The 26,032-nt window shown below is 53.2% G+C and overlaps 1 protein-coding gene and 2 pseudogenes across 1 annotated transcript; 1 reads left to right on the forward strand and 2 right to left on the reverse strand.

Annotated features, from left to right (window-relative positions):
- LOC136570611 (uncharacterized) overlaps positions 1 to 26,032 on the forward strand; it is a 708,931-nt pseudogene that overhangs the window by 174,104 nt on the left and 508,795 nt on the right.
- LOC136570644 (zinc finger protein 329-like) lies at positions 8,277 to 17,696 on the reverse strand (annotated as a pseudogene).
- On the reverse strand, positions 21,541 to 23,997 carry LOC136570567 (class II histocompatibility antigen, B-L beta chain-like). Its single transcript, XM_066571035.1, has 5 exons — positions 23,910 to 23,997; positions 23,175 to 23,444; positions 22,466 to 22,750; positions 21,724 to 21,830; positions 21,541 to 21,621 (listed from the first exon to the last, which is right to left on the reverse strand). Exons 1-5 carry the CDS (start codon positions 23,992 to 23,994, stop codon positions 21,541 to 21,543), a joined length of 828 nt encoding a protein of 275 aa, XP_066427132.1. The 5' UTR covers positions 23,995 to 23,997.

A 26,032-nucleotide genomic window follows, 5' to 3' on the forward strand; every position in this document is an offset into this window, starting at 1 on the left:
CGAGCTGACCAAAGCCAGATGTTTGCCTGCAGGTGTGGCCATTGGACCAAGGAGACAATGGCTCTCACCCACTGCTGGGAACATGGACTGTTTGTACCCTTCTTCAATCCCTTTTTTTGTCCCCCCAGAAATTACAATAGACTATTCTTTACTACTTTTGATTTGATTTCAAGACTCATCACCTTCCCCCATCAAAAAAGACCATAATGGGAGTTCGAATTGACCAGAATCTCTGAGATCTCCCCTGATGTGATCAGGCAAACTCCATCGACTGAAGACTTTGAAGGATTTCATCTCTCTACGTCTGGTAGCTCTATACCTTCCTTTCTCTTCCTCCCTCTTTTTTCTTATTCTTCCCCTTTTCCCCAATGCATTTTGCTGTGGTCATTCAATAAAGGTGCATTTGGTTTTTGATTATTACTGCAAAATCCCCTGTGCCATGTCGGGTTTTTTTGCACTCTGGGACCAATTTACAAACCATCCCAAACCCCGTTCGTAAGAACAGATCATGACATTAAATTGGTGTCATGGACAGGATTGTGACAGACAAAGGGGTTTGCAGGGTTGTGTGCAGTCTCCCAGGTGAAAAGCAATCCCCGTACTCTGTTGAGGGCTCTGTCTCCAGAATTTCACCAAAGATCTCTCTGTGCAAAAGGGGGAACTGTTTCTGTTGTGTTTGTGTGCATCTGCACTGCCTGGGAAGGAAGGGGCAACTTGAAGAAATTAAGCAAGGGCCTCCCAGGCAGATCTGTCCCTTCACCTACCCAGGGAAGGGAGGGGAAACACAGCAAGAGCTGTGTGGTTGTGTAAATTAAATCAGCATTTCCCTGTCGTAGTTTTTGGCCCCTTCACAAAAAAACTGTTTTGTGTGTGTGTGTGTGTGTGTGTGTGTGTGTGTGTGTGTGTATCGGGACTGTCTGGGAAGGAAGAGACAACTTGAGGTAACTAAATAGAACCTTCCAGGCAGATTTAGTCTCTTCACCCAGCCAGGGAAGTGAAGGGGACACAGCAAAGGCTGTGAAATTGTGTAACTTAAGTTTGCATCTCCCTGTTGTGGTTTTGGTCCCTTCTCAAAATGACTCAAAACCTCAGTGCAAAAGGTGACGCTGAATTTTATGCTCTGCTTGCTAAATACAATGTCACACCTTCTCTAGGAGGAGAAGAATGGGCAAACTGCAATTGGTTTAATTTAGAAAATGTTATTTATAGAATATCTTCTTTGCAACATCAAACAAAAGTCAAACTGGGCAAAAATAAAACCCTTCTCTGCTCAGTTTTGGGAGCCTGCCTCAGAGCAGCCACAGAAACTCGCTTTAAGCGAAGAAGTGAGAAAAATGCTGTAATAGACTCCCTTCAAAACCCAGTTGAAGTTTTGCAAAAACAATTAGATGAAGAAAGAAATGAAAATAATTTATTATGAGCTGCCTTAATAGAGGAGCATGGTAAAAGCTCACAGAACGCTGATTCCTCAAAAGAGGCAGAGGAGAAGGAAACTCCTCACATTAATCAAAATTACCCTCAAACAGAATTAGCTCTGATGAAAAATTGTGGGGAACACTGTTGTTACAATAGCACGAAATCTCTAATTAAAACAGAATGCAGCAATTTCAATAATGAGGATCTTGACCTGCACATAACCACCAAAGAAATCCCGTACACTGCTACTGAATTAACAAAACTTGCAAAGCAGTACGGGCTTCTCCCCCACAAATCTGAAACAGAACACATCTGCCAAGTGTCTCTCACCAGGGAGATCAGATTCTTTTGTCAGAACAAGAAGCTGGTGGGTGCTGGGGACATGGGGTGTTCTTAACAAGGGCAGACAGACGCACCCCATGGTCCCTGGCTCAGTGTGCAGCTCATTGGGCAGGGGGGCTTCACCCCTTGGAAAGGGGAGACCCTTTGGTCGGTACCCCCGGCCACCTCTGGGAAACATTCACAAAGCCGGCTGCCTGCAAATGATGCATGAAAGAAAATCAACTACAAGCTATGAGTTACCAATGCAATCACCTGTAAAGCCTGAAACTATGACCCCTTTAATTCAAGGGCTTTCAGAAACACTTAAACCTACAGCAATTATCCTTCAATAAACCATAGTAGCTGCTTCTCCTGTAGAAACACCTAATAGATTCCTTAGTAACCAGAATGACCCATTTGTTCCCCTTTATGACTTGCTGAGCAAATGGGGTGAAATGGGATTGGACTCCTTCTCAGGAGGAAGCATTGCAATTGCTGATTTTTGAAGCAACAGCTCACCAAGCACTGGACCCTGTCCATCCCACAGATCCCTTTCAGCTGGAACGGGGATTTGCCTCCTCAGGGCTGTCAGTACACATTTGGCAGCAGGGTCCTGAGGGTCCAACAAGGCCTGTTGGTTTCTATTCCTGTGGTTTCAAAGATGCTGAGAAAAGATACACTACCTGGGAAAAAGGATTGTTTGTGGTTAGCTCAGCTCTCATAGAAGTGGAAAAAACCTTAGCAATACAAGAAAGTTGTATTTCTTGGATAGCAGCCAAGACAAACTTGCCTCTGTGATTAAAGCAACCCCTCCTTTCTCCTCTGCTTCTGCTCACAGAGAGGGAGAAGGCAGTGCTCAGGTTGAGGAACTGTTAACTTTATGGAGTATTTTCCAGCATGAGGGACAGAATTCTTTTCTTGTCTGTATTTACACCGAGTCCTATGCTGTGTTTATATTTGGGTTGGTCCAGGCGGATGCTTTTAAAAGAGCCACAGGAGATAATACTGTTAAAGCAATGCAGGGATGGTTTGGGATTTTCCTAAAACCACAGGAAATTCAATCTGATAATGTTTCTCACTTTACTGTCAAAACTGTGCAGGATTGGGCAAAAGGTGAAGGGACTAAATGGACTTCTCACACCCCTTACTATAGATGGGGGGTAAATGGGTGTTCCAAAATCACTGCTTTTTGCCCGACTGCTCCAAGCATAATTCCTTCACTACGGGGACCAGAAGATTCCAAGAACCCAGCACATTACCCTGGACAACCTGTTTTAGTGGACCCCCCTACTGCAGGGGAAGTACCACTGGTGTTCAAAACCTCTCTGACAATTCCACTGTTCTAACTTTTTCTGCCTCTTCGTGGCAGAGTCTGTTGTGTTTACTTTCACAGAAGAACTCTGAGGGACATGAAGACCTGATAAACCACGATAACACTAGAGATGGACAACAGAAATGATGTTTTCCCTTGCCTTTACGGTAACAGCAGGTGATGATATTACACATGACATGTAAATTAATTGAACTTGAATAAATTGGCTGCCACATCCAGAGATTTGACCAAATAACAACAACCACAGCAGTCATCCTTATTGGCATTGAGAATCAGTGGTTGCTATCAAACATGTTACCACATTGGGAGAAAGTAAATGTAAATGATCACAAATTGATAATTTATGCACTCGGTGCTACACAAAACAATCTTTCTTTGGCTCTCAGCTGTATCCAGGCACAATTGTGGATGCAGTCAGTTGCTGCCTCAATTATAAGAGAAGGTGAAGAAGGCACTTTTCCCACTGAAATTCGGAAAATAATTTGGGACAGTGCCACTGACTTTGAAAGAGAATTCCAATCCTGGTGGAACCTGGTGAATTTTACCTATGAGCCCATTGCAAATACAGCCACAGCTTTTGTGTTAACCATACACAATGCCTCAGAGCATTTGATTTTCCCTGTTATAGCATTAGAACTGAATTACAGCAGAGCTGTTCTCTATCCCAAAGAGAATGGGCCCGTCAAATTGGTGAGAAATGGCAAACTGTTAATTTGGAATCTTGTATTGTCCGAGAACAACAAGGGCTCATCTGTGAAAGCAATGCAATCATAGCTCAAGACATTCGTTTAGACATAGAGCAAAATATCTGTCATTTTGAAATTTGTCCTAACAAGACTTCTGAAACAGTCCTTATATACATAGGCAATAGATGTGCATGCTTAGAACTGCTTGTCATTTTGTATTTGTAGAAAACGTGGTAGGAGATACTAAAAATCTTTCAAATTTCTGTGCTTGTAACTTTACCAAGATTACAGGATGGGATTTCTCTTATGAAGCTCCAGTTACCTCTCACTACCCATTGCAATCCAACTACACACTGATTCACAAACTGATGCCTACTCCTATTGGGATGGATCTCACTTTGGTAAGACAACTGCTGCTCCATCGAGACTTAGTTGAAATCCTTGAGAAGATTGAGAAAAACGCACAGAAAGCCCTGGTGACTGTTCATCACAATGTGAGACAGATACCCCGTGTCATGGAAAGGGTGGAGAAAGATGCCGAGCACAGGGGGTGGGATACTCTTTTAGGTGGTCTCCTACTGCCACGGGTGTCCTGAGCAGTCTGTGTCATCCCATTGTTATCCTTTTGATACCAATTCTGCTTGGTTTTATTTTATCAGCAGTCCCATTCGTTATGAATTGGAGCATGAAACAGCTGACAAGATTGACGTCTATAGTTAATGCACACAACTTGGCTGATGTCCCATGCACCGTGGACATCCCCAAGCCTTTGACACAAGGCAATTATGAATGAAGCATATGTGTTTTGGAATAATCCTTAATTTCCATTTATGATTTTGTGGGAATTACTTTCCATTTTTAGTAAATTGTATTAGAAAATCATTTTTTAAAGTTAATGCTTGTATTATGATTAGTTTATTGCTTTTTGCTTTTAATTATTTGTGATTTGTTTTCACAATTTGAGAATTGTTATAAAAATAATACTATTTTAATTAATTAACCACCTGTAAATTGTTATGAAAATAATACTGTTATAATCAATATTAATTATGTTTGTTTATTGTTTCCCTTTTTCCCCTCATTTTCCGATCCTTTCTTTTCCTCCTTTTTCTCTCTCTCTTTTTTCTCTCTCTCTCTGTCATACTGTCTCTACATTTCCAAGTATACTACCAATGTACAGCAAATCATAAAGACCCACCAGCAACACTACAGAGTTCTGCTGATGAAGATCCCTTCAAGACAATCGTGAGTCACAGGGTCGTGTGAGAGTCTGTCCGAATTTTCCCTCATCTGCCTCCCGATCGTCACTGGGGGTCCACTGAATAGAAGACCCCCCCTGTCTTAAATCTCTGGCTCCAAAGGAGAAAGTCATGTGCCTGAGACCTGAGAGCGTTGCCAAGCCATTGTTTTCACAGGTGTTGTTTGCTGTGTGCTACACTGAGCCCAATGAGAAGAAGAAGGAAGCACCGTGCCCTTTGTGCAACAACAGCCTTGGGAGCTGTCCCACCTCTCGGCCTGGCTGGATTCTCCTGAGTTCTGGGTGGTCCCCCCACAGAAGACCCTCACCTGTTTTACAACCACCGTGACAGACAGACTGAGATGTAAGGAGCCTCTCCATCAAGGACTGAGACACGAAACCCCCATGTGAAAAGGCCCCTCTGCTCCTTCCAAGGACTGGGACTGAAACCCCCAGCCCGGGGCAGGTGTGTGGGGGAGGCAAGCTGACCAAAGCGAGATGTTTGCCTGCAGGTTGTGACCGCTGGACCAAGAACACAATGGCTCTCGTTTACTGCTGAGAACATGGACTACCTGTTACATCTATTCCTTATTGTATCTGTTTCCCCCCTCCCCGGCAATTTCCAATAGAGTTATCATAATAAAAACCTCTGAGTTAGCCAGAGACTTGGAGATCTCCCCAACGTAACAGGCGGATCCTCGACTGGACTGGACCAAAGGACTTCGTCTCTACGTTTGGTAGCTCTATCCCCCTCTTTCCCTCTCTCTCTCTTTTGTCTCTCTCTTCCTCTATCTTTTTCTCTCCCTTAATCCCTCTATTGCCTTTTGCTGTGGTCATTCAATAAAGGTGCATTTGTTTCGATTATCATTGCAAACCCCCTTGTACCGTGTCGGTTCTTTTTGCACCCTGAGATCAAATCCACGAACCATCACGAAACCCGTCCGTGAGGACGGATCGTGACACCCCCCGAGGACCCCTCCCTAAATTCCCCCCCAAAGCCCCCCCAGCACCCCGAGACCCCGCTAAAACCCCCTCAAGTTCCCCCCCAGACCCTCCCCAAATGCCCCCTAAACGTCCTCAAAACCCCTCCCCAAATTCCCCTCACAACCCCTCCAGGACCCCTCACCTGTTCCTGCGCCTCCTCAGCAGCTCCCGGAGCCCCCCGTCCTCTCCCAGCGCCTCCCCCGCTCTCTCCAGCGCCTCCCGCAGGACCCGCCCGAGCCCGGGGCGGCTCCCGGGGGTCCCTGAGGGGGTCCCGGGGGGCGGCGGGGGGGGAGGAGGCGCCCGCTCCATGCCCGGGCCCGGGGTCAGGGGCGCCACTTCAGGCTCGGCTCTGATTGGCTGGAACGGGCGTGGGGAGGGCGGGAGTTGCTGAGAGGAGACGCCCGGTGATTGGTTGGTTTCGTAGAGTGCGTGGTGATTTACAGGAGAGGGGCGGGGCAGGCGGCCTTTGGCGAGGGGAGACGCACGGTGATTGGTTGGTTGAGCTCGAAAGAGGCGGGTGTGTCTGAGGGGAGGCGTGCAGTGATTGGTTGGTTCGGCATGTGAGAGGCGGGTGTGTCTGAGGGGAGGCGTGCAGTGATTGGTTGGATCGGCGCACGGGGAGGCCGGTGTTCCTGAGAGGAGACGCCCGGTGATTGGTTGGTTTGGGGCGGGGTGCGCCGTGATTCGCTAATTTGGGAGATGAAGCGCGGTGATTGGATGGTTGGGGGCGGGGTGCGCCGCTATTGGCTGCGAAAAGTCCGGGATTTTTAAGGGAACATTTCCAGGTTTTTGGAGAAAATCTCTTAGATTTTTATTGAAAAATTCCCATATTTTTGCAGGAGAAATATTCCCGGATTTTTTGACCCCACATGACCCCAAATAACCCAAAAAACCACAAAGCACTGGAAATAAACTCCAAATAACCCCCAAAAAACCAAAACAATATCCAAAAGTCCCCTAAATGAGCCCAAACAAATCCAAATAACACCAAAAAAACCACCCAAATAAAACCCATAAAACCCCAAATGATTTCAATTACACCTAAAAAAATGCCATATACGCCAAGATAAACCCAAAGAACTTCAAATAATTCCGAATAAGCCCAAATAAACCCAAAAAATCCCAAACAAACCCAAATACTTCAAAATAACCCCAAATAAACAGAAATGACCCAAGTAAAACCCAAGATAAACCCCAAATAGTCCATAAATAACCCCAAATAAACCCCAAACAAACCCTAAATAAACCCAAATAAACCCCAAGTAACCCCAGTTCCTCCCGTCCCCACCCCAAAAAGATCCCGACCAATCAGAACGCGCGGCACTGATGACGATCCACTCACTGGACAGAAACTCAAGAGCACTGGCCCCGCTCAGCGATTTTCAGCCAATCAGCGCCCGGCCCGACTCTGACTCATCAGTTGCCAGGCACAGACCAAGGCCTCTCACTGCGGTAAACACTCACAGACCGCGCGGGGTAATTTCCAGCCAATCAGAGCGTGTCTCGCTGATGACTCATCAGTTGCCAGCAGCGCAATTTGGGGAGGGGGGGAAGGTGACCCTGGGGATGGGCTGGGGACCCCAAATTAATGCAAAACGGGGTCGCGACCCCAAAACGGAGCAGGAGGGGCCTGGAGCCCCCAAAACCAAACACGGGGGAGGGGACTGGGGGAATGATCTGAAAGGGGGGGGAGGGAGGGTGGAGAAAAGACAGGGGTGGGACCCCAGAATTGAGCTGGGAGGAGGATGGGACCCCCAAATCGCGGTTGGAGGGGGGTGGGACCTCCAAAAGCGATGAAGGTAATTTTGTTCCTGGAATATGTAAATGAGTTTATGGATATGCATGAGGGTCTATGAATATGCAACAGGCTGATGTCACAGGAGACCAGGACCATCGAGAAAAGATTGTTATGGCCACCAAGATGTCCCAGTTATTTTTGGGGACACCTCTTAATTAATCTGGTTTTAATTACATGAGCCTGTTGCATATTCATAGACCCTCATGCATATCCAAAAACTAATTTACATATTTCAGGAACTATTTTACATGGTCCATCCTTGGGGGTGTCTCCCCATTTCAGGAGCCTCCACTGAAATGGAAAATGTAAACCCGGTCCCTTTGAAAAAAAAAATTATTATTATTATTATTATTATTATTATTATTATTATTATTATTATTATTATTATTATTATTATTATTATTATTAATAATAATAATAATAATAATAATAATAATAATAAAAATAAACAACTATAAAAATTAGAATTAATTTTGAAATTAAGGGGCTCTCAGGCAAAGATATGGGAGTAGAAATACAGTTCTTTATTAGGAAAAATTGAAAATACAAATGCAGTAGTACAAACAAAAAAAATGAGTGACAGAGTCAGAATCCTCTGGGAATCCAGTGGACAATGAGGCTGATCCTTTGGGAATCCAGTGGGACAAGGGATGATCCTTTGGGAATCCATTTCTTACCCCCCAAAGACAGGACAAAAGCAGGGGGGGTGGAGTTTTTATAGAGTGTCCCAACGGCGGAGTTGGGGTTTGGGTCAGGAGAGGAGCTCTTAGCAACACAAGAAGGGTGAGATCAAATTCCTTCCTCTTAGCAACAGCAGCACTCCACACAGAACCTGTCCCCAAATCCTGAATTCCCTCTAAAACAACTGAGAAATTATGGAACTGCAGATATATTCAATCAATTTCCTTCATTTAACCTAGTCTGGGGTGTTTTTAAAGAATGAAGGTGAAGCAGAGGAAAATTAAGGCCAAACCAAAAGGAGAAGCAGCCAGGTGTGCTCCCAACATTGATCACAGGGAATGTGAGTGACCAGGGCTGTGCCCAAAGTGCCTCCTCCAGTGGGGGATGGAGCTGGAGCAGCGCACGAAGCTCTGCCCGCACTCGGGGCACTCGCAGGGCTTCCCTTACCGGTGCCTCCGTTGGTGTTGGGTCAAGTGAGAGCTCCTGGAGAAGCTCTTCCCACACTGGGGACACTCGTAGGGCCTCTCCCCTGTGTGGATGCGCCGGTGCCTGGCGAGGGTGGAGTTGCGCTTGAATCCCTTCCCGCAGTCAGGGCACTGGAAGGGCCTCTCCTCTCTGTGAATCCGATAGTGCCGGAGGAGACAGGACCTGGTCTGAAACCTCTTCCTGCATTTATCACACTCGTAGGGCCTCTCCCCTGTGTGGATGCGCTGATGAGTGATGAGGTTGGAGTTCTGCCTGAATCCCTTCCCACACTCAGGGCATTGGAAGGGCCTCTCCTCTGTGTGAATCCAATAGTGCTGGAGGAGATGGGAGCTGGTCTGAAACCTCTTCCCACACTTGGAACACTCATAGGGCCTCTCCCCAGTGTGGGTTCTCTGGTGCATGATCAGGTGGGAGCTCTGGCTGAAGCACATCCCACACTCGGAACACTTGTACGGCCTTTCTCCAGTGTGGGTCCTCTGGTGGCTGATCAGGTCGGAGCTGCACCTAAAGCTCTTCCCACACTCCCCACACTCGTAGGGCCTCTCCCCAGTGTGGGTCCTCTGGTGCTTCCTCAGGCTGGAGCTGTGGCTGAAGCTCTTTCCACATGCCCCACACTCGTAGGGCTTCTCCCCAGTGTGGGTCCTCTGGTGCTTCCTCAGGCTGGAGCTCTCTCTGAAGCTCTTCCCACACTCCCCACACTCGTGGGGCCGTTCCCCAGTGTGGGTTCTCTGGTGCACAATCAGGTCGCAGTTCCACCTGAAGCTCTTCCCACACTCCACGCACGTGTGGGGCTTCTCCCCATCATGGAGCTGCTCATGGAGCACCAGCTCCGAGCTCTGGCTCCATCTCCGGCCGCCTTCCCGGCCCAGGCTGGCTCTTTCCCCCTCACATCCCCGCCATCTGCGTTTGCAGCCCCTCCTCGTGCGGCAGCTCCGGGGCTTTTCCTCCCCGTTGGCTTCCTGCGCCGTGGAGCCGCTCAAAACGGCCTCTGCCACCAGGTTCTGCCGCGGGCATTTGTCCTCCCTGCTCTCCATGCTCAGCTCCTGCTCTGGGGGAGGAAGGACAAGGACAGCATGGGATTTGCCTCCGTGCCACAGGCAAGGGCAAGGAGATCCCCCCAGGGCTGAGCTGCAGCCGGGGGCCCTGCTGGGCTGGGAGATGGAGCAGCACAGAGGGGAAAGGGGCACTCATCGCCAGCTCGGGGCTGTGCACAAATCACAAACAGGACGGGACTGCTAGGAACGTGTCCTGAGCTGTTTTATTTCCCAGCATCAGCCTCATTACTTGGTTATGACAATGGGAAGATGCCAGTAGCTCACATCGCAGGTAGCAGACAAAGAACTTCATGTTCAAACTTACTTTAAAAGGTTTTTGACCAATCACACAAAGCAAAGGCATACTGACAGTAGTTCTATCCAAGCACTATAAGCACATTGACGGTTAAAACAATGCTCCCTTATTTCAAATACCTGCTTGTAAGCCTTAAAACACAATGCACAGAGCTCCATTATTAAGCTTGGAACTTCCTAATATCCTGCTAGATATACTTTTCTGCAGGTTAGGGAGTTATTCTAGATAAGTGTTAATGCACAGACCATTGTTCTATTTCTCCCTACTTTCTAATTCTTATATAATTTTTCTACTCACCAATCTTATGGCTGCAGCAAAGCTCTAATCAGTTCTACTGTCTCTGAGGCTTGTCTTTTGCAGCTTTCCCAAAACCCTCTGATTTTAAGCGTTCCAGAGACACTGACTTCCTCCTCACCTGCCTCAGTGTCCCAGGGCATCTTCCTCTTCCTCGCAGCCTCCCAGGAGTTGGCAATGGGAAATCCTGGTTTGGGGAAAACAAGGGATGAGCACATTGAGTTTGAAGGTCCCTCTGCCCGACTCCATCTCTACAAGTCACCGGCCATCTGGGCTCCAGAAAAACCTCCCAAACACCAAGACTCAGCCCTGAAAAAGCCTCCCAGGAGTTCTCTGTCCCTGGTCCCTCCCCTCTCGAGTTCTGGGGTCCCCCCCTGTCCCAGCTGCTGGGGTCACGCTTGGATTGGGGGTCCCCCTTCTCCTCAGTGCCCACCCTGCCCAGGCTGCTGCCAGTCCCAGCAATGCCAAAAGCTCCCCCCGCTTCGCTCTCCCCATTTCAGGATGCTGGGGCTGTTTGGGCTCCCGGGCTCCCTTCTTCCCCCATTCTCTGCTCTGGGCTGCAGCGGCTCCAAGGAGTCCCCCCTGCCCTCTCCAGGCTCTTGAGGCTCCCGCCAATGGCGGCGCTCCCCCCTCTCTGGGCTCCCCACTTTGGGCTCCTGGGGCACACAGGGCTCTGCTCCTCCAGGCTGCCTCTGCCGGCAGCCGCCACCGCCACCCCCCGATGTCCCCCCAAGGGGCCTTTTCCGCTCAGCCTTGGACTTCTTCATTCTCCAAACATCCCCCCAAAAACCCAACCCAGGGACCCCCCGGGATATCCGGGCCGAGCTCCCCCTCCCCGCTCACCGGAGCCATGGGGGGGGCGATGATCCCACAGGTGGGGGCTGCGAATTCAGGCAGGGATCGACGGCCTGGCTCCCTCAGCTCAGCCTCGATCCACCTTTGTCCCTCCTCTTCCTCTTCCTCCTGCTCCTCCCCTTCCATTCCCCCTCCCTCCTCCTCCTCTCTGTCCTTCTCCTCTTCCATCCCTGCCCTTCCCTGCCTCCTCCTCCTCCCCCAGCAGCAGCCACACCCTCGGTGCCCCGTTCCCGCAGCCCTCGCAGCCCGCGGCAGGAGCGGGGATGGAGCCGGGACAGGTCGGGATGGGCAGCGCGGGGCTCTCGGCTGCTCCCAGCCGCTGCGGGCGGGGGGAACCCGGCCCGGGCCAAAAGAGAGGCAAACTGGCCAAACTGGGGGCACATCACAAAGCTAAGGATGCAGCAGGAAATGGAGCTGAAAGAGTTATGTTAATATTAACTCCAAACAAGGAAACACTGGAAATTCCAAAGGTTACGGAAGCCAAGAAAAAAGAATCAAACAAGTAAGGAAGTGAACGAGATAAATCAAGGAAACTGAAACTTCTTGATGGAAGACAATTACTTAATAAAATGTGCTTACTAGGAAAATATTAAAGACATGCATCAGAAAACCCACTGGGGTAATCAAGCTTTGTGTGATAATTTTTTAAGGAACTATGGGTGCACTGGGATTTTTGGAGGAGCAAAGCAAGTTACTGAAAGATGCTTAAATTGCTAAAGGATAAATAAAAGGTGATGAGAAAAACAACATTAGGAGGTCATGAGTTAGCTCGTCGACCATTTCAAAGTATCCAAGCAGAAGTTTAGATTTGTTAGGTTCTGGATTTATTTGTAAAAAAAACCCCATTTAATCTAGAAGAAAGAGAATATGCCATATGTTAGACAGGAGATTTTAGGAGAATAAAAATCTTTAAACTATCAGCAACACCCAAGAAAAAAACAGGAAAAGAAAAAGGGGAAATGAAAGGGAGGGGAACAAGAGGAAAAATCAGAAAGAGAGTGGGATCCTTTGCAGCTCTTGCCCCCTCCGTTCGTGGCCGAGGCGCCTGTCCCGGGTCCCGGCTCGCTGCCCGCCTCAGCTCCGCCTGCCCCGGTTTCCATCCCAGGTGCGGGCTCACTGCCCAGGGCAGCTCCACCTGCCCCGGCGCTGGCGGTGAATTTGTGTGCCCTGCTCCCACTGCCCGGCCCGCGGCCGCTCTGCCGGCCATGCTGGGGAAGATGGGGGTTGCTCTGTCCTGCCGCGTGGGCCGAGGTCACCGCGCCGACCGCACCGAGGGCGGGTCCCAGCCATCCCATCCCCGGCTGCCCTGCCCGTGCCAGCTGCGCTGGGCACCGCCGCTGCTGCCGGGGTCTCCCACCTGCCTTTTCTCTGCCGGGAGCTGCCGGATCAGCCGCCATAAGCCATGTGGGGGCTGCCCACGCTCCGGCTCGGTCTCCACGGGAAGATCCCCCTCTGGCGATTCCGGCAGCAAACCCTGCCCACACTCCCACCGAGCCTCGGCGGGATATCCTCCCCTGACCCCGTCCTGCTCTGAGTTACGTCCCCTTGGGAACCACAGCTCCGGCTGTTCAGGGAAACTCTCTTTCTCTCTACAGGAAGCACCTTATCGAAACACGAGGAGCTCAGTTAAAAGGCAGCCCTCTCCAAATCCTTTCTCAAAACACAAGAGAAAGGCTAGAGAAGGTAAAAAAGTGAAAGAGTTAGATGAAGGGATTGCTCTATTTCCGTTAAGAGAGGTTCCCATGGCAGGGATGCGCTGCCCTGCCCCGCGGGAGCCACCAGCGCCCCTGCCGGCCGTGCCCGGAACTGCACCCAAGGGGAAAGCGCCGCAGCCGAAAGGCCGGGACTGGCTCCGGGCTCTGTTTGTTGTCACTGCCGGAGCTGGTGTTCTTTGTTTGCTTTATTTACACACTAGAAAAGAACTGGTATTCCTATTCCCATAGCTTTGCCTGAGAACCCCTTGATTTCACTATTATAAAAATTAGGAGGGAGAGGGTTTGCATTCTCCATTCCAAGAGATGCTTTTTCTGCCTTCCCAAGCAGACACCTGTCTTGTAAAGCAAGACAAGCACCCACAGGCACTGAGGGGGGCTGCAGGAGGGGCAGAAGAAGGCCCTGCAGCAGCTGGGCACAAAGGCCCAGCAGGTGAATGCAAGAAGGGAGCAGAAAAAGGCCAAGCTGAAGGCAAAGGCCAGGGCAGAGCTCCTACAGCCCCTGAGGGATCAGCCCCAGGGCCCAAGGGGGCCCCAGCACCCAGGGCACGGGCTCGGCCACAAGCACCCGGCAGAGGCATTGCCCTCCTCGGCAGGGGACAGCCCACCCAAACAGCCCCTGGCAAGGAATCAGGGCTCCAGCTGCAGGGCACAAGGACACTGCAAGCACAGACAGCAGCACCCTCAGGACCAGCAAGTCCACCCCTTGATGGACATGGATTGGCAGGGCTGTCACAGCTCCCATCACACCAGGGACCCTCCACACTGGAGCCCTTGAGAACATTCAGGTGGGTCTGCATTGAGAGGAGGCCTCTCCTGATGGACACAGGAGCCTCTCAATGCACTCTGAATCTTAGACCTAAGGGGGAAAAATGCAAAAGATTTGTTTGATTAGTGAGGGGATAAGTGGGAAAGATGCATGGTTTTATTCAACCACTATTAGTAGATCTGGGAGATGGACTGGAAACGCATGAATTTTTATTTGCTCCTAATTGTTATCATGATTTACTGGGAAGGGATTTGAGCGCTAAACTCAGAACACAAATTAATATTATAAAAGGTGATACAGAGGCCAGTTCTGTTGTACCTCTGTGTCAAATGTCTGGCCAGGCCTATGCTGAAGTGAACCCAGAAGTGTGGGCAGCCCCAGGGAAATAGGGAAAATCAGATATGGAGCCTCTACAAAGTACTCTGAAGCAACCAGGACAAGTGGTGTCTAAAAGCAACAGCCTGTTCCAGGGGAGGGAAGGAAGGGGAATCAGACAAAGCGCAGGTCACTGACCCATGCTCAGCTCAACCCAAGGAGCTCTGGGTGCTTGTAAGAGCCTGGCACTGAAATGCCCTGGGCAGGAAGGCTTCAATATCTTCTGCTGACACCATGGCACCTAACAGGGGGGCAAAAGCAATTCTGACTGCTTCAGACACCACTGGATCAGAGATCAAGGTAGATTCTCCCACAGGAAGCTGGGCTGGCACAGAGCCTGCCCTGGGATTTTGCTGTTGCCAACACCCAGCCAGGACATCGGCTCCTGCCTAAGGAGTGCAAAGCAGCACCACTGGTGGCCAAGGGGCCCATGCCAAGTGTCCCTGAGGCCAGAAACAGCCGCCAGCACAGCTGAACACGGGGGGACCCCTCAGCCTGGCCTCAAGGGCTCTGAAGCCCCGGAGATTTGCACTTCCCGCCTGCAGCAGGACCATGGGAGCCGCCCCCGAGCCTGCCCTGAAGGCAACGCAGCAGCAGCCAGGGCTCCACAGCGGGCCAAGCCCCTGGGCCTGCCCACAGATCCTCTGCTCAAACCCTCGGAAATCCTGGCCACCCTCCTCTGGCACCTCCAGCCACTGCGGCCAAGCCTTGCTGCCACTGCTGCAGCTTCAGCGCTGGCTGGGCCTGCACTGCCACAGCTGCTGGGGAGCACCACGGCACAATTCCACTCTGGGGCTCACTCACACCCACACTCTGGGCTGACTGCGACTGCATTGCTGCAAAATGTACCCATTTTGGTTCTTTTAAATCTTCTTTCTCTGCTCAGGCTTGGTTTGTCTTTGCCTTGGGGAAAGGAATTTTAAAGGTTTTATTTAACATCTCAACAGACTGGGAATAGCCCAAAAGACACCCACAGAGATAACGACCAGCAACAAAACATCAACGCCCAGCAGCAAACAGCAACCAACAGCTACCCCAGACACTGCCCCCGGCACAGCTGGAGACACCTGGTCTGGAAAAGGCTGAGAAGGAAATCCAGGCGTGTGGACCGAATTCACAGCAGAGGGGAAGAAATCCGGGTCCAACAGGAAACCAAATACTAAAAACCTACACAACATGGAAGCAATGAACATTAAAGCTGGGGATTTAGATTGGTTCAGACTACATAAAGTTTAGGAAAAATCTAGTAAAACTCACATGGCATGGAATGATTTTCTCTGCACAGCCAGGGTATTTGTGAAAGAAATTATTTCTGTTGCACATCCTGGCCAGAATCAAGCAATGCCTTGACTCTCTAACACTAAAGAGATTCTTGGAGAGTTTTTGTTTTCCCTGCAGTTTCAGTGACAAAATTACAATATGAGAAAAATTTTTCATAAAACTCCCACTTTTATATTGTCAGGTAGGTTTGGGACAGAAGTGTGAGAATCAAGTATTACTCTGGGTTTTTCCATGTTCGCCTTTATGTTGCATTTTGCAAAATTGAAGAGCTTTAACTGTAACACTTTTAACTCGTAAATAGTTGGTACTTTTTTTTAAAAAAAGCAGATTCTGGGGGGGGCACATGTGACTCACGAGGTGGCTGCCCTGGAAGAGAAGCTTCATTGCAGGCAGACTGCAGAGGAGCTTTAGAAATGCAAATGAACACTGCTGGGCAAAGCCTGGACAATGGACCTGGGTCTCTTGCCTGGGGCAGGAATTGGGCTGATTCCCTCTGCCCCTCACCCCAAGCTCTGCCTGCTTGCACTGATGGAATTTGCACAGCTCAAGGCAGAGCCCAGGGTGAGGATATCTGACCCTGCAACAGAAACGGGTGAAGCTGCAAAGGGAAACAGCAAATGGAGAATGTTGGGAAAACTTCACTATAAATAAATGGGGGAGAATCATCCCTCTGCCCACTCCAACATGTGCTGTCACTGTCTGCGTTATATAGAGTGTATTAGAGCACTAGGGATTTTTTGCTACCAAGAGTTCAGAGAAATCAGTTGGGAATCTAAGTATTTGATGATTTAATTAAAGAAAAGCAGTCAATTGATGCAGCCCTGGCTGGAGAGAACGGCCAAAAATGGGGAAAAGATGAACGGCCAGCAGAACAAATCCTACAACACCGCGCACAAGCCCCTGGGAACCCAAACCAATTCATATCAGGAGCCACAGAACCCGTTTCTCATTTCAATGGCATCATTAGATTACAAGCTGTCCTCGGAACAACCAACCAGACAGCTCCAGCTCCTGACTTTCCTGCTGAGCAATCCACTGAAATGAGGAACACAACATTCACCAAGGGATGGGATCAGATTATCTGTTAGCAGAAAAAAGAGGAGTTTTGAAAAATCAAATGACTCAAACTGCTGTTGGCAAATAGATGACAAAGGAAAAGTGGTGAAACAGATAACAAAGGAAACAAAAGAACAGCTCATGTATTGGTCCAAACGTGAAAAGGATGGGAATGCGACACGGTTTTGTGGCTCCCTGGCAAACAAAGGGTTAAACGAATGCCGTTTCTCCTCTCATGTGCTACAGCAACTCTCACCTTTTTACCGTGCTCCACACCTTGAGAGTGCAGCTCATTCAGCAGCTGAGAGAGGGGCCAGGGACTTGTAGATAAGGAAGTAACGGGCGAAACCACCAGCTTCAATAATTGTTACTAATTAACATGGACTGCTGCTTACAGATAGTCACGCTACATTCCTGAACGTCGAGAAGAAAACAGACTTAACAGAGCCGTGAATATCGGCTGTTCTACAAAAGTGGGGGTGCACATTAACGAGGACATGCAGTTGGCGGATGGGGAAGTCTGGACCTTCCAAGTACCTCAGCCAGTGGGCAAAGGGAGAGGGAGATGAGGCCGGGAAAATGAGGATAAAAAGGAGGCTGCGAACTACAACAATGGCAGCGAGCGAACGATAAATGTCCCACGGCCTCTCCCTCTGCTCAGCAATAAAGTCACTTGTACAGGACTCCTCTGTCTCCTCGGGGCACAGAAACCTCCGGCCACGTCAATTTCCCCGCACAGCCCCGGGCACGGGGCAGCCGCCTCTGTCCCGGCCACAGCAACCGGGCCGAGCCAGCGCTGCTCCGGCAGCGGCTCCTGCCGAGGCAGCGGCGGCAAGGAGACCGCGGGCAGCCGCTCCCGCGGCGCCCTCACGCCAGCGGCAACACGCGCCGGACACGGCACAACGAACCCGCCTGAGCCTCCTGCCGCCCCCGAGGCCTGCGGCGAGCCCTGAGCACCCGCACAACCCAGCGCGGCTCCCACCTGCGCTGCGGCCGCCTCCCAGCTCCGCCGCCGCCGCCGCCTCACCGCGCTCCGGCCGCTGCCGCCGCTCCCGGGCCCGCACAGACGCTCCGCCAATGGCGCCGCCGCCGAGCCACGGCCGCCCTCAGGCCGCCACCGGGGCCCCGCCCCGCCCCGCTCCCACCAATCAGCGCGCCAGAACCACGACTGACGGCACTGTCGGCCAATCGCAGTCGGGGGCGGGCTCTGCACACGGCCCAGCCTCGCCCCGCGCTCTCTGGGCCCCCCGGGCTGCGTGAGGGCAGAGCCGGAGATGAGGAACAGCCCTGGAACGGGCCCGGGCCCGAGGGGGATTGAGCTGAAAACACAAACAAACTGCTCCGCACCTCCCGCCACGGATTTCCCGGCACTGCGGGTCCGGTGGCTCCGGCTCAGCGGGAAGCCCTGGAGCCTCTCTTCTCCTACCCCTAATTAGGAGCATCAGTGCATCGCTTTGATTTCCCCAAAAAGGGAAAACTGCCCCAAATCCCTGTGGATGAGTGGGGGAGAGGAGATATTTCTGACAGAAAACTAAAAACTCAGAGCAGGATAATGAGAAGTAAGTGAAGAGCCTTAAATCCAGCCTTCCCCTCGCCTCCCTCCTTCCAGCTGCACCTCCTGCCCCGGCGGTGCCGGAGACAGGGAATGGGGCCGTGCTCACTTCATGCCCCGGGGCTTCTCCCTCTGCTCGGGGACAGGAGTCGTTCCCCTGCTGCACCCTGGGCTCTCTCCCACCGGAGACTTCTCCAGGAACTTCTCCAAGCTGAGTCCATCCCACGGGGCACAGCCGCCCTCCAAGTGCTGCAGCGTGGGTCACTGTGCCCCGGGGTCAGTCCTGCCAGGACAGGCTGCTCCAGCGGGGCCCCTCTGGCCACGGGGTCACAGCCTCCTCTCAGGCATCCCCGTGCTCCAGCGTGGCTGCTCCGGGGGCTGCAGGGGGATCTCTGCATCCCCATGGATCTGCAGGGGGATCTCTGCATCCTCATGGATCTGCAGGGGGATCTCTGCATCCTCATGGATCTACAGGATGACCTCTGCATCTGGCACCGCCGTTTTTGGAGGCGCCAGGAATAGGCTGAGCTCTGCCTGAAGCTCTTCTCACATTCCCCATACCCTTCCTGGCACAGGGAGGGTTTTACCTCCTCACAGCTCCCCGGGCTGGGTTTGCAGTCCCTCCTCGTGTGGGATCTCTGGGGCTTTTCCTCCCCGTTGGATTCCTGCACCGTGGAGCCGTTCCAAATGGCCTCTTCCACGAGGTTCTGTGGCAGGGATTTGTTCTCCCTGGTCTCTGTCTGCAGCTCAGTGCCTGGGGGAGGAAGGACAAGGAGAGGAAGAGACAGGGAGAAGGGAAACGGAAAAGGCAGGAGGAGAGGAAGCAACAAGAAGGAACAAGGGAGGAAGGAGATGGGAAAGGAACGTGAATGGATGTAGGACAGAATGAGGAGAAGAAGGAGGGTGGACAAGGAGAAGATGAGATTTGCCTCCATGCCAGAGGGAAGGGGAAGGAGATCCCCCCAGTCCATCCCTGGTAGGATGGCGTTGGCAGTGAGGCTGTCCTGCAGCGATGCTGGGCTGGGAGATGGAGCAGCAGGGAGGGGAAAGGGGCAGTGATTCCTCCTGCCCTGCCTGGCTGTCCCAGTCTGGCGCGTCCTGGCGCTGCCGAGGCCCTTGGAGCGTCCGGCACTCAGGAGCCCGGAGCTCACGGCTGCTTTATAAAGCTGACAAAGTCGGCAGGATGGGTCTGGGTATGATCTCAGCAAACTGGGTTTATTGGTACAGGAACAGGGGACAGAGCTGAACAGGGTCCAGGGACAAAGACAGGGAGCAAGCTGAGGGCACAGGGGGTTTTTGTATGGGGTAGTGAGGGTGGAGCTGAGGGTCAGGGTCCAATGGATATGGGGGAAAATGGGGCAAAGGAGGGGTTAAGGGTCGGGACAGCTAATAGGGAAACAGGGGCAGAGGAATGCAGTAAACTGAGGCCAATGGAGGGACAGAGAGGGAGAACATTCGAGGGACTAACCAGAGATGGGTAACAGGGGGTGAACTAGGGTAATTAGGCCAACGGGCCAATGGGGTAACAGAACTTTCCATAAATCAGCATGTGCCTGCAAAGATCTATGGGAGAAGCAAGCTTCTCACCATAACTTTGAAATCTATTCTTCTCACTGGGGACCAGTGCACCACAGCTGGGGGACTGCAACTCTGGTGGTAGGCACATGAGCCTCCACATGAATGCATTTTTCTTTTCTTTGCAGTCTTCCTCTTCTCCAATCAGACAAAGTTTAGGATTGACAAATCCTGGCTTTGGGGGAAGAACAAGGGGTGAGCACCTTGGGTTTTGTGAGAAATGAGCCTCACTCTTTAGAATTTTTGAAAGTTTAATAAGGAATAATAAGGGACAAATCAGTAACAGTGCTGGGTGTTGGTGATGGCCAGAGGCACACCGGTTAACCACAGCAACTCTTCTTGTCTAGTTTCTCCATTGTATTGTTCAAATACATATTCATAACGATTATACATATTCAAACATTTCTTTGAACTCGTTTACATGTTCCAGGAATTCTTTAGGTTGGTTTGACCCCCAACTCACCCTTTTAGAGCACGTGCAGGAATCGTGGATTGCTGTTTTGAGGGTTGTGTGTCACTGCCTCACAAGGGCCCCTGTTCTGTGGTTTCAGCAGGTGACAGTTATTGACAGTGGAAGGGTCAGTGGCAGGGGCCTCATCACATCCCTTCCTTAGATGTTATCTGACCATGCAGACGCTTTTAGCTATTTCCACAAGTACTTTAAATGAACATTAGCTCTTTCAGAAATATCTCTGAGTTATTATTATTTCAGTTAGTTACAAAAATAAAAGCATTAGTTATTATTTCACAACTACAGCTACTTCTGCAAAAGTTAACATTCTAATGCACAACACATGGCATCCACTTGAATATTTTGCAAAAGCCAAAACTATAATGTATGTTTTTCACACTGTCCACAAACTCAAATATCATCCATAAATGATGTTCTGAGGATATGAGCTACACAGGGGCCAGGCATTGGCCACAAAAACTGACAAATTATACTATAGCAAAAGCAGTGAAAAGTGATTACAAACTGTACTCTATCAAAATTGTTGTGATTAAGAATAATATGTAGAAGTCAATACATAATAGGAAAAGCCAATACTACCTAGTTATTTATAACAAACCCAGGGCAGGTTTTTCCCTTGCATGGAGCACCTGGGCCTTCCCCGGGCCCCTTCTGCCCTCCTGCAGAGCCGGTGGCATTTTCCAGCACACACAGTTTGTAACCAAGAGCCAGGTGCAGCCGAGAAGGCTCCAAGCGCCTCCTTCCAGGCTGACTCTGCAGGTGCCGAGGCTGCTCTGGGCTCTGCCAGGGCTCTGCTGGGGCTCAGCTCTGGGCCAGGCTGGGCCCGCTCTCCCCTCACATTGCTCCGGGCAGCTGAGTCACAGCGGGAGAGGGAAGGGACACGTCAGGGGAGTTGAGGTTTGAGAGAGTTTTTATTCCAAAAACTGCCATAACAAACAGGCAGTGCTAACTACCATAACTAACTACCAGTGCTAACTCCCATAACTAACTAGTTGTCCTAACCACTGTAACTGAAAGCTGTCCTTTGATGAGGGAGGGGTCGATGCCCGTGGATCCCGCCGTGCCCCGGTGCGGGAAGAGCTCCGTGCCCCGCTCCAGGTCCACCCCCCGTTGGAGGATCCAGGCTGGATAATCCCGGGTGACCCCCAGGGTCAGAGCCCCCCGCGTTGGGAACACACCTGGCTGGGGGCTCCACATCTTCCTGGCTCCCCGCGTGGACACCTGGGTGAAGGCCGGAGGATCTCCGCTGCTTCTCTGCTTTCTGCTCCTCTCCTCAGGGGCTGGGGGGACACGGGACCCCCCCAAAATCAGCGGAGCGGGGACGGAGTGGGGGGTCCCGGCCGGGCCCGAGCCCACGGGGAGGGGCTGCGGCGCCGCCGGCTCAGGAGCTCTGTGGGCAGAGAAAAGGGGGTGACACCGGGCTGGGGGCCCCGGCGGGAGTGCACACGCTCCGCCATGGCCGGGACGCCACCCCCGGCACCCGCCCTGACCTTCTTGCGCACGTAGAAGCCGAGCCCCAGCGCCAGGAAGACGAAGCCCAAGACAAAGCCCCTGATGCCCGTCAGCATCTTGCTGCGGGCGGCGTCCGGCGGCATCTCTGGGGGGTCTGCAGGGCTCAGCACTCCCAAAACCTCTCAGGGACACCCCCAGCCCCTCCCAGCGCCCTCCCTGTGGCCCCCAGCCCAGCCAGGACCCCCTGAAACCTCCCCCCGATCCCTTTTGGTCCTGGCCAGGAGCCACCAAAGCCCCTCCCGTCCCTCTGAGGATCCCACAGCCCCCTCCCAGTTGCCCCCAGCGCCCCAGGAGCCCCAAAGCCTCTCGCAGTCCCTTTGTAGCCCCAGCAGGACTCAGCCAGAGCCCTCCCAGTCTGTGCCCAGCACAACCGAGCTCATGGCGAGCCCCGCTTTGCCATGGCCGATCTCCTTCCAGCCCCTCCGGGCTCACTGCGATCCCTCCCAGTCACATCCAGCAGCCCGAAACTCCCTCCCAGTCACACCCAGTGGCCCCCAAACTCCCTCCCAGTCACACCCAGCACCCCCAAACTCCCTCCCAGTGCCCACCAGGATCCCCCAACCCCATCCCACCCTCCTCAGCATCACCCAAACCCCTTCCCAGCCCTTGCCCAGCCCCCAGCCCCTCTCCCAGTCCCAGCCCGGCTCTCTCCAGCTCCCTCCCAGTGGCTCCCAGCACAGCCCAGTGGCTCTGCCAGCACCCCCAGGGGCTCCCCCGTACCCCAGTGCCGGCTCAGGGGCTGCTCCAGGCTGACGTGCTCCACCTGGCAGCTGTAGGTGAGCCCGCGCTGGGGTGGCGTTTCCAGCAGCACCAGCAGCTGGTAGGTCCAGTCCCCGTTGGGGACCACGTCGGTGGCCACCACGTGCTCCGAGAGCTCCTGCTGGCCCTGGAACCACCTCACCTGGATGGCAGCAGGGTAGAAATCCATCACGGAGCAGAGCAGGCGGCCAGGGCCGAGCTGGGAGCTCGAGGGGGGCACCAGCAAGATGGACACGCTGGGGGGCACTGGGAGAGAGAGAGAGAGAGCGGAGACACACTGGGATCAGCTGGGGGGCACTGGGAGAGAGAGGGGAGGGCTGGGCTGGGGAGGGACGGGGAACGGACTGGGAGGGACTGAGATGGACTGGGAATGGACTAGGATGGACTGGGAATGGGCTGGGAGGGATTGGGAATAGACTGGGAATGGACTGGAAGGGACTAGGAATGGACTGGAGGGATTGGGATGGACTGAGAGGGACTGGGAGAGAGTGGGATAGACTGGGATGGATTTGGAATGGACTGGGAGGGACTGGGAATGGACTCGAAGGGGACTGGGAATTGAGTGGGAGGGACTGGGAATATACTGGAAGGGACTGGTGGCGACTGGGATTGACTGGGATGGTCACTGGCACAGCAGGGCCCGAGGGGACACGCTCTGCCCTGCACTCACCTCGGCGCTCCACGCTGAATGGGGCATCAATCCGGTAGTTGTGCCGGCAGTACCGGTCCACCGCAGCCCGTTTGTACTCCAGTAAGGCCGGGTCGCTGTTCCAGCGCTTGGCATTCATGTCCCCAGAGGGGGTGAACCCCACAAAGTGCCCCACGTCACTGTCGAACATCGCGTACTGCAGCCGGTTGTAGATGAACCTCTGCACGAACCTGACCTTCTCCGTGCCGTTAATGAAGTAACACTCGACCTTATGCATCTCCTGGAACACCCCTGTGAGTGCAGGACACAGCTCAGTGGTGCCCCCACAGCACCCCCCAGCAGCACCCCCAGAGCTCCGGGACCCACCCCGGATCCCTACTCCGCACCCTCTGTGCCCCACGGCCGCCACGGGACCCTCCTGCCCGCGCTGCCGCTTCCTCTTTGCCGCCCTTTCCCCATTTCCCCTTCCACACCCTCTCCCCTCCCACCTCCGGCCGCTCCCCAAATCACTTTTGGTGTCCCATTTCCCCATTTTCCCAAAAATTCCCCAATCCCCGACCCCCTCCCGCTCAGTTTTGGGGTCCTCCCCTCTCCTTTTCCCCCTCTCCCACTCCTCCCTCCCCTCCCCCCCCCCTCAGCCCCTCCCGCTCTCCCTTTGGGGGGTCCCCTCCTCCTCGCCCTCCATTCCGGGCTCCCCCCTTCGCCCCCTTTTCCCCCTTCTCCCCCCCCGTCCCAGCGCCTCCCGACCCCGCTCACCCGAGAGCTCCGCGCCCGCAGCCGGGGGGGCTCCCAGCACCACCAGTGCCACCAGTAGGGCCCCAGCTGCCGCCCCTCGCCCCATGGCCGGGGCCGGGCAGGGAGCAGCAGCCCCATAGCAGCCGCGCTGCGCTGGCAGCACCAGTCCGGAGCAGGGCGGGCTCGGCAGCGCCGCGCGCTCTCATTGGCTGCCGCCACTTTTGGGCAGCGAGCGGCCACCAGCTCTGCCCGAAAACCGATGACGCAATACAACGCCCTGAGATCTCATTGGCTGCGCTGCCTCCTGCCTGCGCTGCCATTGGCTGAGGCCTTTCCGGGCCGCTTCAGCCCCGGGCTGGGGGTTTTTTGGGGAGGGGGAACCTTGGGGCGCTGGGCAGGTGGGAGCTCAGGTGAGCCCAGCAATGCGTGCCCAGGGCCGCGGGATCTCAGCGGTGCCCGTGGCGAGCGGTGACGCTGGCCCGATGCCAGGCACCCCCAGAGCCGCTCTGTCCCTGCCCCCGCAGCCGCACAGGGACAGAAAATGGAACCGAGGGTCCCTGGTTTGGGGGAAACCAAGGTGGGAGTGCCTTGGAGTAGAGGCCCCTCCTGGCCAGGTCCATCTCTAGAATTCAGCAGGAGTCTCGTGTCCATGAAAATCTCCACAGATCAAGATTCAGCCCAAAAAAACTCTCCCAGGAGTTCTCTATTGCTGATCTCTCCACTTTTGGGGTTCCAGAGGTTTTCTTTCCTTGGGATCATGAGGGTCCAATACCTCCAGGGGTTCTCCATTCTCCGGCGTCCTGCTCAGGGATGATCCAGGGGCTTTTGGGGGTCCATGGGGGCCCTTCTCCCCTGATGCTCTACTTTGAGATCCCAGGGATCCCAGGGGTCCCTCCTCTCCAGGCTCCCCCCCTTTCTAGTCTGCCGGGGTCCCCCAGCTCTGGGATCTCCCCCCTCTGCTCTCCCCACTCTGGGGGTTCCTGGGGTTCCCCTCCTCTGCTCTCCTGGGGGTCCCCAGGACCAATGTCCTCCCCTGCCCATACTGGGCAATGGCCACGTGGGCTCCCAAAGATCCCCCAAGGGGCTCAGCTTTGGGGTCCTGCAAGATCCAAACCTACACACATAGAGAAAACAAAACCTCCCAGAGACACCAGATGATATTTGAGGTCAATTCCACAATCTGCGAGCTCCAAACACACCCCAATAAAAAACCCTCTCGGGGACCCCCGATAGATTTGGGATGAGCTCCCCCTCCCCGCTCACCTGCAGGACGAGGTGGGGGCGATGGTCCCGCGGCTGCGGCCACAGGGGGCACTGGAACCTCCTGTTCCTCCTGTTCCTGCTCCTGCTCCTCCTCTTCCCGCTCCCCCTTTTCCTCTCTCCCTCCTCCTCCTCCTCCCACCCTAATCCCACCTCCTCCCCAGTTCCTGCCTTCTGTGTACTTAGAGTGGAGACCCTTGCTTGTTTTTAGAACTAGAACAAAGATCCCAGATGGAACAAGGCTTGCTGCTTTTAGTCAGAACTATCAGTGACTAAAGGTCACGTTTCCTTTGCTTTGGTGCCGTCCTTGTTCCTCCTCAGTGTTCAGGCTGGGCTATGGGGTGTCCTTGTTTGCTGCATTTTCCGAGTTCCTCTTGCATCCTTTGGGCCATGGGCTGTGCCCTGGGAGGGTTCTTTGTGCTCCTTTGTGACACAGGAGAACCTTCCAGGCGGTTTCTGCGTGAGCTGCTGCCGGGATGTCACAGGAACAGCGCCGCGTCCCCGTGGTGTTCCCGCTGCTGTGGGACACGGAGGCCTCAGTGCCCAGAGTGGCTCTGGGCTCGCTGCCGGAGGATCCTCCTGCCTGAGGCATTCTCAGCAGCCAGCCCAGCCCTGTCCTTCTGTGCTTGCAGGGCTACAGGCTGCAGGCGTGTGCAGCGCAGCCAAAATGATCCATCACGTGGCTGCTGCAGTTTGCACTCTGTACTCTGTGGCTTATTCGGGGTATTTTTTAACCCACTTGGCACGTAAGTCGAGGTTTTCCCTTGGTGCAGCATCTGTGGCTTTGGGCTTGCTGTGTGCTTTCTGTTCTTCCTCTGGAGCTGAGTTGGCTTTGGAACCAAATGGCCATGAAGACACCATTGCTTTGGGAGAGCTCCTGCCAG

This window comes from Molothrus aeneus, unplaced genomic scaffold (assembly GCF_037042795.1).
Source record: "Molothrus aeneus isolate 106 unplaced genomic scaffold, BPBGC_Maene_1.0 scaffold_35, whole genome shotgun sequence".
NCBI lineage: Eukaryota > Metazoa > Chordata > Aves > Passeriformes > Icteridae > Molothrus > Molothrus aeneus.

What these genes read in the sequence shown, in the direction of transcription:
- LOC136570567 (XM_066571035.1), bottom strand. Translation starts at nt 23,994, where the DNA reads ATGGGGCGAGGGGCGGCAGCTGGGGCCCTACTGGTGGCACTGGTGGTG. An exon ending in TGCGGGCGCGGAGCTCTCGG is followed by an intron (nt 23,445 to 23,909) that starts GTGAGCGGGGTC and finishes CTGCACTCACAG; the next exon opens with GGGTGTTCCAGGAGATGCAT. An exon ending in ATTCAGCGTGGAGCGCCGAG is followed by an intron (nt 22,751 to 23,174) that starts GTGAGTGCAGGG and finishes TCTCTCTCCCAG; the next exon opens with TGCCCCCCAGCGTGTCCATC.